The sequence below is a fragment of the Lactuca serriola genome, chromosome 8 (genome assembly GCF_051521515.1).
Source record: "Lactuca serriola cultivar US96UC23 chromosome 8, Lser_US96UC23_V15, whole genome shotgun sequence".
Taxonomy (NCBI): Eukaryota; Viridiplantae; Streptophyta; class Magnoliopsida; order Asterales; family Asteraceae; genus Lactuca; species Lactuca serriola.
In genome coordinates, this window is record NC_136415.1 from 93215260 (window position 1) to 93228611 (window position 13352).

The window sequence follows — 13352 nt, forward strand, 5'->3', positions numbered from 1 at the left end:
ACTCGGCGAGTGCTAGGGCGACTCGGCGAGTCTAGACGTCCTCACCAATTCTCTAAGATTCCCTTTCTACTCGTCGAGTATCCTCCTTGACTCGACGAGTTTCTCCTGGAAGAATCGCGGGGCCACCCCGACTCAACTCGCCGAGTCTGAAGAACAACTCGACGAGTCCCAGTTAATCTTCAAGCTACTCGCAGAGTCTGTTCATCGGACTCGGCGAGTCCATGCCATGCAACCGCTCAAACTGCTTTCTAAGGTCAGAACTGCTCCGACCATTCATAGGTCTGGCCTTCCTAGACTGATTCATCACGTAAGGTCCTCATTGCGGTGCTCATAATACACCCCATGACTCATACTTTACATTTTGACCTAAGGCATAAGGATTCCAATCCAAAACCTCCATTGATTTCCGAAATGCTCAGGCATGGGACATTCTGGACTTCTAAAGATCCCAATACAGGGTTCCAATCGTTTGGGGGACTAAAGTAACATTCAATCTAGCCACAAAAGGGTTTAATAAACCCTAAATCCATATACACATCAACATAGAAGAATGTAACTCGAAATATTACCTGAATAACGTGCTCTCTGTGTCCCCAATCCACAGAACGTGGCTCCTCATGTTGTTCCCTTAACCAAGCCTCTTCTTCCTTGCAAAACAACACTTCCAAAATCAACAATGGTCTTCAACCTTGCTCTAGACGCTCACAATCGAATTAGGGTTTCTCTCAGAGGACTAGGGTGAACAATGACGGCCATAAAGTCCCTTATATACGTCCCAAACCTGAATGGTTAGGGTTTTCGCTAAACAGCGCAGACTCGCCGAGTCCATATCCGGACTCGTCGAGTCTAGTCGCGAACCCGCGACCAAATCCGCGATCCGACTCGGCGAGTCTAGGCTCCAACTCACCGAGTCCCCTCTTAAAACACCAAAAATCATAAATATAACAATACCTGGAATTCCGGGCTGTTACATGGTTGGACCACAGAGCATGAGCTAGTAGACTCAGTGGGGTGACGACTTGAGGATGAGAATGTGGGGTGATAAGAGAGTGAACAGATCCGAGTTGGAGTAATCACTTAGGACTGACAGGGAAGACCGTGGAGAGAGCCCATGGAGAATAAAAGAGAGTATAATATGATTACGGGGAGCCATTGTTGGATAAGGTGTCTAAGTCCGTAACTATATTTGGTATGTACTTGACCCGACCCGACATGGTCCATTTGGGTTGCACTTCACTGAAACAATTTGTATGGATAATCTTTTGAGAATAGTATATTTATGATTTATTAATATATTATAAGTTATAATATATTAATATGAAATCATATTATTTAATTAGTATTGATCAAGAATTAATTTGAAATTAATTTAGTGAGCAAAAGAAACTAATTAAATATGGACTCTTATAAATAGAAAGGGAAAAAGTTCATTTAGGATGTGCTAAGCTTGCATGGATAGTCCATGGAGTTTTTAACCCATAGATCATATGGAAATAAAAGGTCATGGGTATTAGGGTTTACATGGATGTAACCATAATCCACCATACTATATAAAGAGGTCTTTGACACATGAAATGACACTAGTGTGTGAGTGAACAAGAGTGGGTCGATTTCTAGTGTGCATACTATTCTCTTAAAGGCTTCCAAGTTGATTTGGTGATTTGTGATTCCACTTGAGGCATCCACATTATTGGTGCTAGGCTCTCAAAACTCCAAGCAATCAACCACAAAGAAAATGTATGTTATTCTACTAGATTTTATGTTACAAGTACCCCATAACATGCTAGTTAGGTTGAGAACCTTGGAAAAATCAAATTTGCATATATAATAGAGAAAACATAGATCCAAGGTTTCTAGGGTTGCATGTATACCATAGGAGTGTTAAAATGCTCAAAACCCTTTAGCCGTAACATATATGAGTAAGAGAGAGAGAGAGAGAGAGAGAGTATCGTATGATTATGGGGAGCCGTAACATACATGATTCAGAGAGAAAGTATCGTATGATTATAGGGAGCCGTAATATACATGAGTCAGAGAGAGAGAGAGTATCATACGACTGCGAGGATCCGTAGCATTTGTGAGGCAATAAGAGAGTGTCAGAGGACTATGGGGAGCCGTAACAATTGTTAGTCAATGAGAGAGTATTGTATAACTACGAGAGCCGCAGCCTTGCTAGTCAGGGATGACGCAGAGGGGCTTTTAGGCCTGGGTAGCCTTATCGGAGGAGTCTGTGAGGGCCTGGGGGCCGAACCAAGGGCGAGTCTGGGGTCTCGGCAGTGGTCGGAACCCGTTGTGTTTTGAGTTATAGAGGGACTGTCGCGAATCGGCGGACGAAGGTGTAATGCATATGTATAATCGTGGAACATGGTTCATTAGTTGAGCGCTAGATTGGAACGAGTAGTTCCAATTCTGTGTCGGACCAGAATTTGATGGGTGAGTTTGGCTCTATCTGTGTGGAGGACGAGCAGGTTGGGATTTCGGGTGGATCTCATTCTGAGAGGGATCTGTTTCCGTCTGGTGTTTTAGACTTGAGTGGGCTAGTTCATTGGTTTGGGAAGGACCATGAGATGCTTGGCACTAGCGAGTAGTAGACGACAGGGGTCAGAGGTGAGGCGACTTTTGAAAGGGGATTGTAGAGTTCGCTTGAGGTAATGCGAATTTTGTGACTTCGCGGGTCACATGATGAGCTGAGATAACTATTATGAAAAGGAATTATAAAGTTGACTGTTGGATGGGCAATGAGTAGCCCTTGGAGGTACAACTGTTGGGTCGGGAGTTGACTTGGTGTTCATTTTTAGAAGGAACATTTGAGAGGAACTGGGGCTTACGATTAAGGGTGTCAGAGGATTGTTCCGAGCTGGCTTGACCGCCTTCTTGTGTATGAGGACAGAGTTTTGAGGATCATTCCTTCAGAAGAGTTCTGATAGCTAATCAGGCAGTGGGTCCTTAGTGGGATATGACATTTCCGTTCCTTTTGAGTTACGACCGAGATCTATTAGAGAATCATAATTGGTAGAGTGTTCTTAGAGTCTGTTGTTCGATAAGCGATTAACATGATGATGTTTTGCGAGCTTGGTCTGGCAGGGAGATAGACCGCTAGAGTTTTCAATTTCTAGAGAGACAAATCGAGTACCGCAGCGGCAGAAGGGTCTATCCTTCTTTGGGGTCGGGAGTTCCTACTGGGTTCAGGTGTCTTTGGAAGAGATTATTGTATGATATGAGGTCCTTTCGGTGGTGCTTCTCAGGTTATGTTCGATCTATGTGTTGATAAGGAGCGATTTTGAGGGCGAAATCTAATTCAAGTGGAGGAGAATTGTAACATTCTGTTTCGGATCATCCGTGATTTAAGGTTCGTGGGCTGCAACCCGGGCATGAGGAAGCCTCGGGGCTGCGACGAGTTGCTAGAAGCATAGGGCTTCTCGTCACCTTTTCGTGGATATGAGGTTCATTAGAAACAAAGTTATATCTAGGAAACTATGGAAATTTGAAGTTTTGACAAGATAGGTCTTTTATTTGAGAAAGGTGGCAACTGAGGGCTTCTCATTTACTTTTTTGTTGTAGAAAAAAAATTCATTGTTATTGGTTTCCACAAAAAAGATGTATTTTCACCAAAAAAAACATAAAAGATGCGTCATATGTAGTTAGCAATGTAGTTATTGATATGAGCAATTAGGACAAAAGTCAGAGATCAAATTCATGCATAGAAACTTTGATTTAAGTTGCCAGTCACTAAAGTCAAGAGCAACAACCATGCCAAGAAAATGTTTTAAAATAAACATGAAAATGTAAAAGTTTTATGCTGAAACATAGATAAAACCGATGGATAGAAAAATCCGATTATATATAATACATGGGAGGAACTCTTTCAAAGTCAAAGTCGAAACGGTGAAAATGATATTTATAAAGTTAAAGGTGTTAACTATGAAAACAATCAGATTATATATTAAATGGGTAAATACGAAAGTCTAGAAAATAAAAAATGTGGAAATGACAATTTAGAAAGTTTTTAAAGTTAAGTGGGTAAAAATGTAATTCTAAAAAGTAAAGGGTACAAATGTTCTTTTATAAACTAAAAGGAAAAAAGTGATAGATATAAAAAACGTAGGGATTATTAAAAGAAAAGTCGGGCCACCGACTTTCCCTTTTAGAATATACTAATAATTGATAGTGCTTATTTCGCATTATTTCATTTATAAGGGCGAAATATGTAAATATAGATACCCTCACCGACAATTTGGTGTCCTTACTTGCAATTTTGTGAATAATTGGCTGCTGCTAGAAGGTCAACCTCATGAAGTGGGCCCAGCTGCTAATTATTTCATTTTTCGTAAAAGATATAAAATATAAATTGATATTTTACCCGCAAACTTTATTTGAATTCTATTAATGCACACAACTTTAAAATAATGACTTTAGCCCCACTTTCGGCCCTCTTTTTTCTTTTAAATCACTTTTCGTACTTCAGTTGTAGATTATAATAAAAGCCTCTTTAATTTTTTTTCTATACTAAACACATTTTGGAATAGAGTAAATATTACCTAACACATGTAACATACTATGGTGGCGATATTATACAATAAAAAATCGTAATGAAAAATGAAGATCTATTGATAATAATTGCAAATGTGGGACATGAAAAAGGGAGATTTAAACTTTCATGAATAATTGGGTGCAAAAGGGAAAAAAGTTACAAAATGAAAAGATTGACCGAAACAGAAGAGTTAGGGACTATTTTGTCAATATTAGTATCTTAAAGGAGCACATGTGAATAAACTGTGGAACACATGCTGTCTCTTTCATCCACCGCAAAGCTGTCTATAACCGCTGGATCTGAAAATAGGTGGTCTCGCTAAAACCATTGAATCCAATCTAACTCATTCATTTTTGATCGGACGGTCTCTATTTATTTGTATACATGGATTTGATTTTTTGTGGATGTATTCAATCATCGTACTTTTTCCGCAATGTTGCGATATAAATGAGAGGATCTAAATGAAGATTTGGAATTTTCTGGTTTACTTTTTATTCCTTTTTTACATTTTTTAAATATTTAAATTTAAATATGCTTATAATTATATTGGTAAATAAAAATAAAAATACAGCAACTATACTATTCAATTATTAGTTAGTAAAATTAAATTAAATTAAATGTATCTCAAAATGTTACATATTTTCACACGATGGGTGAAATATATAGCTTAATTCAGGTATTTATGACAAGTAGTTGGGTGTGTAATATAAAATTTTGAAATTTATGAAATAATATACAACATAAAAGCTAAAACCAATAAAAAAACTACTAGAATTAACTTTTGAATTAAAAACTAATTGATTTAAAGAAGATACTTAAGTTATATATTCATTCTTGAAGTAAAAGAATATGTCAATATGTGCTTTATGTGTTAGCAATTGATGTGTCATAGATGACTAACATAATCAAAATAAATATGGCATGTCATAAGTATATTATCCACTACTTCTTAATATACAAACATCTTAATACAATTGTTTTTGCATGACTGAAAGTGATTTTTACACAAAAATAAATACATAAAATAGCAATAACAATAATATAAAAATACTTACAAAAACAAGCAGGTATCAACAACTCTGGGGTCAAATCTCTGGAAATCATTTTCTACGTTACATACTATAACATACTTTTCAATATGACAACACATATTTTAATTTGAGTATCCATTATAATTACATTATTTTTCAGAATTCTCATATGTTTGTCCTTCATGTTTTATTCATTAAATCTGATTAGTTTCATATATTTAATAGTTTATAAACGAATAATAAAAATACTATATCTTTAGTGAAAAAACATATAATTCATATTGTTTTAACTTCAAAAGAATGCAACTGTTTCCTTTTTTGAAAACATACCGATTTAAAATATAATATATTTATTAATAATTTAATTATTGGCTAAACATTTTTTTATAATTTATATTTGAAATCGAGGTGTATTTTAAGACAGAATATAATTAATTAATGTTAGAAAAGCATTTGTTATTTGACGCCGACGGCCAACCAAATACGAAATTCGTTTCCAATTTTGTGTTTTTGTAGACCTTTTTGGTGCAGACACACACAACACACACCAGCCAGACGCCTCTCTGTCTCTCTTTCTCTCTCTAGAAAACGATTCCGGTGAGTCAATTTCATCTTTCTGATTCATCTAATTTCGGTTTTTGAAGCTAAAACACACCGAATTTGCAAGGTAGGAGTTCATCGTTGAGTTTGTTCATTTCAATTCTATCAATAGATACCGGGTGTGTTTTGAATTTAGTTGCCTGTTTCTCGGTTTTAGTTTATGATTTTGACCTCAGTTGCTGAATTTTGATTTGCGACTTTATTTCTCTAACCTGCTAAACATGAATTGATTTTCTATACCTTTTATGGATGTAATGGAATTTCGTAGTTTTCACTTTTCAGGGTCCCGATGGACTTCTATCTTATTAGTTTAATTCGAAACACTGTTTTTGATTATTGATATCTATACAAAGTTAGGAAGGATGTATATAGGCTAGATTCATCTTCTACTATATGTGGACTATCATTCTATCAACTAATTGAGCTGAAGGAACTAATAGTTTTAGTTTTAATGCTTGAAACTCAAGGAACTAATAGGTTTCAGTAGTGTTGGTTACACTAAGAGTTGATATCTTGATGATGAGATGGTTTTAAGATGATCTTCCTGAAAATTTTCCTTAATTTTGTAGATCGGATTAGAATTCCTTGTTGAAGAATGTCAGGTGGTGGAACTCAAAACAGTTTACGGAAAGCTCTTGGAGCAATTAAGGACAGCACAACTGTCAATATAGCTAAAGTTAGTAGTGACTACAAGGTACATGAATATTTTGAAATTAACTTAATAAGTTAAAGAAAAGTCATGCAATATGCTTATCTTTAATGATGTTCATTGGTGTAATTTCTTTAGGAATTGGATATAAATATTGTCAAGGCAACAAACCATGTTGAGCGCCCAGCAAAAGAAAAGCATATACGTGGTATGTTATTTTACTTTTTAAGTTAAAAATTCAGGGCATCTTAGAAGTATTTCTTTCTTTATATTATTTAAACAATGGAAAACTAATGTTTTCCTCAATTTTGCACTCCTTTTTGCAGCTATATTTGCAGCTATCTCAGCTACAAGACCTCGAGCTGATGTTGCTTATTGCATACATGCTCTTGCAAGAAGATTGTCAAAGACACATAATTGGGCTGTAAGCATTCCTTCCAATATTTAAAACTATAAAAAAATGATGTAAATTGGTTAAATAAATTTGTTGAAATCCAGGTTGCTTTGAAAACCTTAATTGTTATTCATCGGGCCTTGAGGGAGGTGGACCCCACATTTCAAGAGGAACTTCTCAACTATGGAAGAAGCAGAAACCATGTGCTCAATTTATCGTACTTCAAAGATGATTCTAGTCCAAATGGTACCTTGAAATGTTTCTTTTTCATGAATCAAAATATATGGATTTGTATAAATCCTTGAAAAAAATATCTTTTGATATTCTTTTCAGCATGGGATTATTCTGGCTGGGTTAGGACATACGCATTATATTTGGAAGAAAGGCTTGAATGCTTCAGAGTCTTGAAATATGATGTTGAAACAGATCGCCCTGTAAGATAATAATTTATATAGTGTTTTGTTTAATAATTTGATCATTTATAATTTTCAATTAAATTAACAATCTTTGTTAACAATTGTGATACAGAGAACAAAAGATCTTGATACTCCTGATCTACTTGAACAACTACCAGCTCTTCAGCAACTTTTATTTCGTGTTTTAGGTTGTCAGGTATAATCTTTAACACTTATTTAGTTAAAGTTGTTATTAAACAATAAACACTAAAGTTTTGTGCTTTTTAATGTAAAAGTTGGGTTTAATGACCTAATCATAGTAAAATCTGAACCTTAATTTGTATCCTATGCAGCCACAAGGAGCAGCAGTTCATAACTTTGTGATTCAGCTGGCACTTTCTATGGTTAGTAAGCTTGTTATTAATAATAATATACCCACCACATCTTTCACTTTAGCATGAGGGCAAATTTGTAAAATGTTAGGACTTAATGGGGAAAGGTTCAGTTTTCATGACTTTTTACTATTATCTTGTTGCTTCTTTAGGTTGCCTCTGAAAGCATGAAAATCTACAATGCAATTAGTGATGGTTCAGTTAATTTGGTAGACAAGGTAAACTGTAATTTTATGTATTAAAATTCAAAGTTCTTTTTGATGAAAAAGAAAAAGGTCTGATAATTTAAACATAACAATGAAACAGTTCTTTGAGATGCAACGACATGATGCTCTTAAGGCTCTTGATATATATAGGAGAGCTGGACAACAGGTAGTAATATTCTGGGATTTTTATTCACAACTTTTTGAAGTTTTTAGCAAAAATGGCAGATATGTTATGTTAATATGTTATGCTCTTCAATGTTTTCAGGCTGAAAGATTGTCTGAGTTTTATGAAGTATGTAAAAGTCTTGATATTGGACGTGGGGACAGGTTCATTAAGATTGAGCAGGTATGAATATGATCATCTGCTTATAAAGTTTTTAGGATTAAATGCAAGAAATAGCAAGATACTTCTATTGATTTGTTTATTATATTTATAGCATCCTAATTTGTTTTTTTTTTTTTTTTTTTTTTTTTTTTTTTAATTTATACTGAAGCCCCCATCATCATTTCTACAAGCCATGGAAGAATACGTGAAAGAAGCTCCTCGTGCTTCTACTGTTCATAAAGATCTGGTAGGATATTTCTGTCTACTTCTTATAAATATTTAAAATTAAAAAAAAAAAAAAATCTTCTTAAATTTTATGTTCCCAAAAAAGCAGGATAGCAAACCGAAAACAATTTTGGCCATAGAATACAAAAAGGAAACAGAGGTTCAAGAGAAACAGTCAGAATCTCCACCACCTCCTGCACCCGTGGCTGAACCGGTGGCTGAACCCGTTAAGGTGGAAGTGGTTGCCTCCAAACCACCACCAGATTTATTGGTATTTTAATTATTTGATATTATTTCTAATGTATTATTATTATTTTTATATAATATTATTTAATTATTTATGGATTCTTGAGAAATGACTTGTTTGTATTGCTAGGGTTTGGATGATCCGGTTACAGACGCGTCTGAATTTGACCAGAAGAATTCTTTAGCTTTGGCTATTGTTCCCGTTGGTATGTAATTTATAGTGTTTGTCGCAAAAAATAGTAATTTATTTCTATTTATTTATTTTTAATTTAATTTATTTGTTGCTATGACTAGACCAACCAACTTCAACCGCCACAACTTCATTCAACGGAACTTCGGGATGGGAGTTGGCCCTAGTTACCGCTCCAAGCTCTAATGGGACCACCGCTTCCTCAAGCAAATTGGTACATAACATTTACCTCCCAACATAATTATTTATCAGACTGTCTGTCTCTGTCTGACTAGTAGTCAAATATATAAAATGCCAGGCGGGAGGGCTAGACAAACTTACACTCGATAGTCTCTACGACGACGCAATCAGAAGAACCAACCAAAACCAAACCGCGAGCTTCAACCCATGGGAACACGGTCCACTAGCCGGGACCATGATGCCGCCGCCACAAACCGCACCGGGCTCATTCTATGGCTCAACCGCCCTACCCGCACCACACAACATACAAATGGCTATGGCTCAACAACAACATCAACAACAAGCCTTCATGTTCCAACAACAACAAATGATGATGATGGCCCCACCACAACAAAGTGCAAACCCATTTGCAAACCCGTATGGGCCCACCTCGCACCCTTATGGGTCGGGTGTGCCGGTTCAATCGTATAATCCATATACGGGACTTATATAGAAGGCTTTTTCAGGGTGAAAATGTGTACAAGTTAATTAGGAGTAGGAATATGCATTGTTCATTATTTGAGGTCAAGGGTTGGAATAATGTTTTCGGGTTATATTCACATTCTTTTCGTCTGTCAATTTTTTTTTCAAGGTTTTCTATTTTGTTTAAGATAGAAATATCGTGTAAAACTTTTGAGATTGTCATTTGCACATTCATGTATCATATATAAATAGTAATTGAGTGGTCATTCTTGGACAGTGTTGTCAATAAACTTAGAGGTTGTTTGCTTGGAGAATAAACAAAAATATGTTTGTATTGGATCTATATCAGTAACAAAGTATCTATATATATATTTTTTTAATTACAAAAAATGAAATGTGTATTGGTAATTTACATCTTTTCAACGGGAAAACCTATTGTGGGTTTTGATTTTGAAGCTAAATCACGAAGCTCATCAACCTCATCACTAGTTAGTCTCCAACCCAATGCCCCACCAAATTCTTGTGCTTGTTCTGCATTTTTGGCTCCGGGAATTGGGATCACATTATCTTGAGCTATGAGCCAATTGAGAGCCACCTGGCAACATATCATACATCTTAGTCCTGGTTACAGTGCTAAACACAGTACAACCTGTTCTGTTATGTCATATTAAATTTACCTGTGTTGGAGTTTTCTTATAGCTCTCTCCAATCTCCTTGATCCTGTTTATAAGCGGTTGCAACTGCATGGAAACAGATATTATATGACAATGACATAAGTATGGAATAAAAAAACACAAACTTTTCCATTTTTGCCCTTGTGGTCTTACCTCGGTTAGGAACTCGGCAGTGTAAATATTTCCTCGAGGACCTGTTGGGATGTTTTGTGGGGTATACTTTCCCGTCAAAACTCCTACATGAGTTGAAAAAAACGAGGTTATTGCAAATTACAATGACAATTTTAGGGGTTTTTAGTTTTATTTTTCTTTATAAAAAAAATGAAAAATTACAATTCAAACCTTGAGCAATAGGTGAATACGCGATTAAACTAATCCCAAGTTCATCACAAGTAGCCTTGACACCGTTTTCCTCAGGTATCCTGTAAATGAGACTGTAATTGACTTGGTTTGAAGCCAAAGGGATACCGCGTTTCTTTAGCTGTTTATAAGCCTCACGAAGACGCTTTTCTATAAAAACAAATTTCCCAAAAGAAAAAAAAACCTATCAAACAAGTGGTAATGAGGTTTAACAATTATAACTATAAAAAAAAAAAAATTGAAAATGTACCACTATAGTTGGAGACTCCAACAGCCTTCACAAGCCCTTGATCCACTGCATCTCCAAGACCATCAATATACCCTGAAAAGAATTTGATTGTGGAATGTAAGGGCAAAATGGTCATTTTAGCGTCGCTCAATGGTTTATCTAGACAGACATCATTACCATTCTACTTTACTTTAACAACCCCTTTGTTTTATAATTCTTGTTTATAGAAAAGAAGTAAAGATTGGACACATAGAAAAAATGTTAAATGGTTGGACTTCAAAAAAAAAAAAAAAGATATAAAGTTTAATACATTAATGTAGCCAAGTAGGCAAAGTACCTTCGTTTCCCCAAATTCCTGGCCTGAAAATTAATAGAAAAGTTAGTTGGTTATTACGATTTACTTGAATGTGACATGAAAAAATAAGCTGAGGAGGCTAAGAAATAAACCAGTGGAGTTGATAGAGTTCAACTGAGTCAAGCTCGAGTCGACTCAATGAGTCCTTAAGGGCTGAGAGGACACTTTGGCGCCCAAGCCTCCATGGTAATGCTGCAAATTTAGTTGCAACAGCTATCTCATCTTCCGGATACTTCTTCTTACGTTCCTTAATGAATCTTAAACAGATAAAAACAAAGTGAATATGACATTATTTCTATTCAATTATAAACGGAAGTTGACTGACGTACAGAGGGGTAAAATAGTCATTTACTCACATTCCGAAAGTTCATTCAGACCATGAAAGAAACAGACTTTGTGTGTATAACTTTTACAGCATCATGTACCCATTCAGTATCTTATCCATACATATACTTAAAGGAAAAAAGGGTAAAATGGTCATTTACTTCTAACAAAAGAAGGGTACAATAGTAATTCACTCACATTCAGACGGTTCATAAACAGATACAACACTTAGAATCGTTTATCCAGTTGGTATTTTATCCATACAAACACTTAAAAGAAAGAAGGGTAAAATGGTCATTCACTTCTAACAGAAGAAGGGTATAATAGCCAGTTACTCACACAGTTCATAAACAGACTTTGTGTCACTTACTACTTCAATTGCTCATTCAACATTTCATTTAAACTTATGGAAATAAAGTTAACAACTGCTAAATGGTTTGTAGATTACCTTCCGAGTAGTGTTTCAGAATTTATCGCGCCAAATGAGAACTGAAAATACAGAAATTTGAGGTTGTAGTAACACAGAGTTTTTCAAGAAAAGTAGGATCATAATGCAATTTATTGTTACCCTGGAGCCATAAACCTCAGCAGTATCGAACCAAGTTATACCACTATCTATACTTGCATCAAATGCGTTCTTACAAGCTTTCATCTTCCTATCTGCAATCATCGGGAAGAGAAACCAGGTCCCAATACCATTTTCGGTCAAAAAGCAATAGATAATAGAACACATAAGCTTAAAAAAGTTCACTGAGGACTTTTAACAAACACCTGGTGGACAAACATTTCAACATGTAATCTCACTTACCATCCCATTCGAAATTGTTCCAATAACTGGTATCGCCCCATGACCAAGCTCCAATCCCAAGCTTTGTGAGCTTCAAATCAGAACCACCCAGCTTCACGAACTTATCTTCCTCGGTTTGCACCTTCACAAAACCATCTGAAGCAACTGCCCTGATTCGTTCAACCTTTCTCTGGCTAAAAGCAAAGTTACAGGTACTAGTGAATTGCAACGCCATTCCCACACTTGATCTTTCAATTACTCCAGGTTTTGGTTATTATGCTTTTCAGAAAAGAAAACCCAATTACTAATCTAAGCAAAAACATTAATTTTTGGTGGTCGATGTATAAATTCTCCACGTCTATTAGTTTCCAAAGAGCTTCGGACCACATGAAACATGATGTACTTGTGCATATGATTATTTCATCTATTTTTTGTTTAAGCAAATTTTAGGTACAAAGATATGATTCTGTCCCTTCTAAATTTAAATTGATAAACTTTAAAAAAAATAAAGTATTGTTTAAGGAAAAGAAAAAGATTAAACGTCATCAATATTTTTTTATAGTCTAATAAAAAAACTTATTATTTTCTAATTTATATCAAACTAGTGGTTTATAAGTCATGAGACCACAGTTATAAAAATTAAGGTGTGCGCGGTGTGGTTTGGTGCGGTTTCGAATCAAAACCGCAAACCGCACCGCATATACGGTTTGACTATTTTAGAAACCGCAATCCGCACCACAGATGTTCAAAACCGCGTGATGCGGTGCAGTTTGATGCAGGTGGTTTATGCGGTTTAG

General features: G+C 35.6%; 2 protein-coding genes across 4 annotated transcripts; one reads left to right on the forward strand and one right to left on the reverse strand.

Annotated features, from left to right (window-relative positions):
- The first annotated feature begins 6008 nt into the window (after positions 1 to 6008).
- On the forward strand, positions 6009 to 10100 carry LOC145070653 (ENTH/ANTH/VHS superfamily protein). 3 transcript variants are annotated; one of them, XM_079017606.1, is made up of 16 exons: positions 6009 to 6159; positions 6732 to 6856; positions 6950 to 7019; positions 7138 to 7235; positions 7310 to 7451; positions 7539 to 7639; positions 7734 to 7817; positions 7954 to 8004; positions 8145 to 8210; positions 8299 to 8364; positions 8464 to 8544; positions 8693 to 8770; positions 8855 to 9019; positions 9125 to 9200; positions 9289 to 9398; positions 9483 to 10100. In XM_079017606.1, the coding sequence occupies exons 2-16, from the start codon at positions 6758 to 6760 to the stop codon at positions 9855 to 9857; spliced, it is 1662 nt and encodes a 553-aa protein (XP_078873732.1). In that variant the 5' UTR covers positions 6009 to 6159; positions 6732 to 6757; the 3' UTR covers positions 9858 to 10100. The 3 variants fall into 3 exon arrangements, with proteins under 3 accessions (XP_078873732.1, XP_078873734.1, XP_078873733.1); XM_079017608.1 differs by having other exon boundaries at positions 8858 to 9019; XM_079017607.1 differs by having other exon boundaries at positions 6075 to 6229.
- A 40-nt stretch (positions 10101 to 10140) lies between these two features.
- LOC145070654 (NAD(P)-linked oxidoreductase superfamily protein) lies at positions 10141 to 12943 on the reverse strand. The gene is made up of 10 exons (XM_079017609.1): positions 12577 to 12943; positions 12337 to 12428; positions 12217 to 12257; positions 11537 to 11701; positions 11427 to 11449; positions 11111 to 11182; positions 10843 to 11010; positions 10654 to 10736; positions 10504 to 10566; positions 10141 to 10421 (listed from the first exon to the last, which is right to left on the reverse strand). Exons 1-10 carry the CDS (start codon positions 12788 to 12790, stop codon positions 10236 to 10238), a joined length of 1107 nt encoding a protein of 368 aa, XP_078873735.1. The 5' UTR covers positions 12791 to 12943; the 3' UTR covers positions 10141 to 10235.
- Between the last annotated feature and the right edge of the window lie 409 nt (positions 12944 to 13352).

Excerpts from the sequence above, each read along its gene's own strand:
- LOC145070653 (XM_079017606.1), top strand. The coding sequence starts at position 6,758 with ATGTCAGGTGGTGGAACTCAAAACAGTTTACGGAAAGCTCTTGGAGCA. Across the intron at positions 7,236-7,309 it reads CAAAGACACATAATTGGGCT|GTTGCTTTGAAAACCTTAAT; the intron begins GTAAGCATTCCT and ends GTTGAAATCCAG. Across the intron at positions 8,365-8,463 it reads ATAGGAGAGCTGGACAACAG|GCTGAAAGATTGTCTGAGTT; the intron begins GTAGTAATATTC and ends CAATGTTTTCAG.
- LOC145070654 (XM_079017609.1), bottom strand. The coding sequence starts at position 12,790 with ATGGCGTTGCAATTCACTAGTACCTGTAACTTTGCTTTTAGCCAGAGA. Across the intron at positions 11,450-11,536 it reads GAACTCTATCAACTCCACTG|GCCAGGAATTTGGGGAAACG; the intron begins GTTTATTTCTTA and ends ATTAATTTTCAG. Across the intron at positions 11,011-11,110 it reads TGGAGTCTCCAACTATAGTG|AAAAGCGTCTTCGTGAGGCT; the intron begins GTACATTTTCAA and ends TTGTTTTTATAG.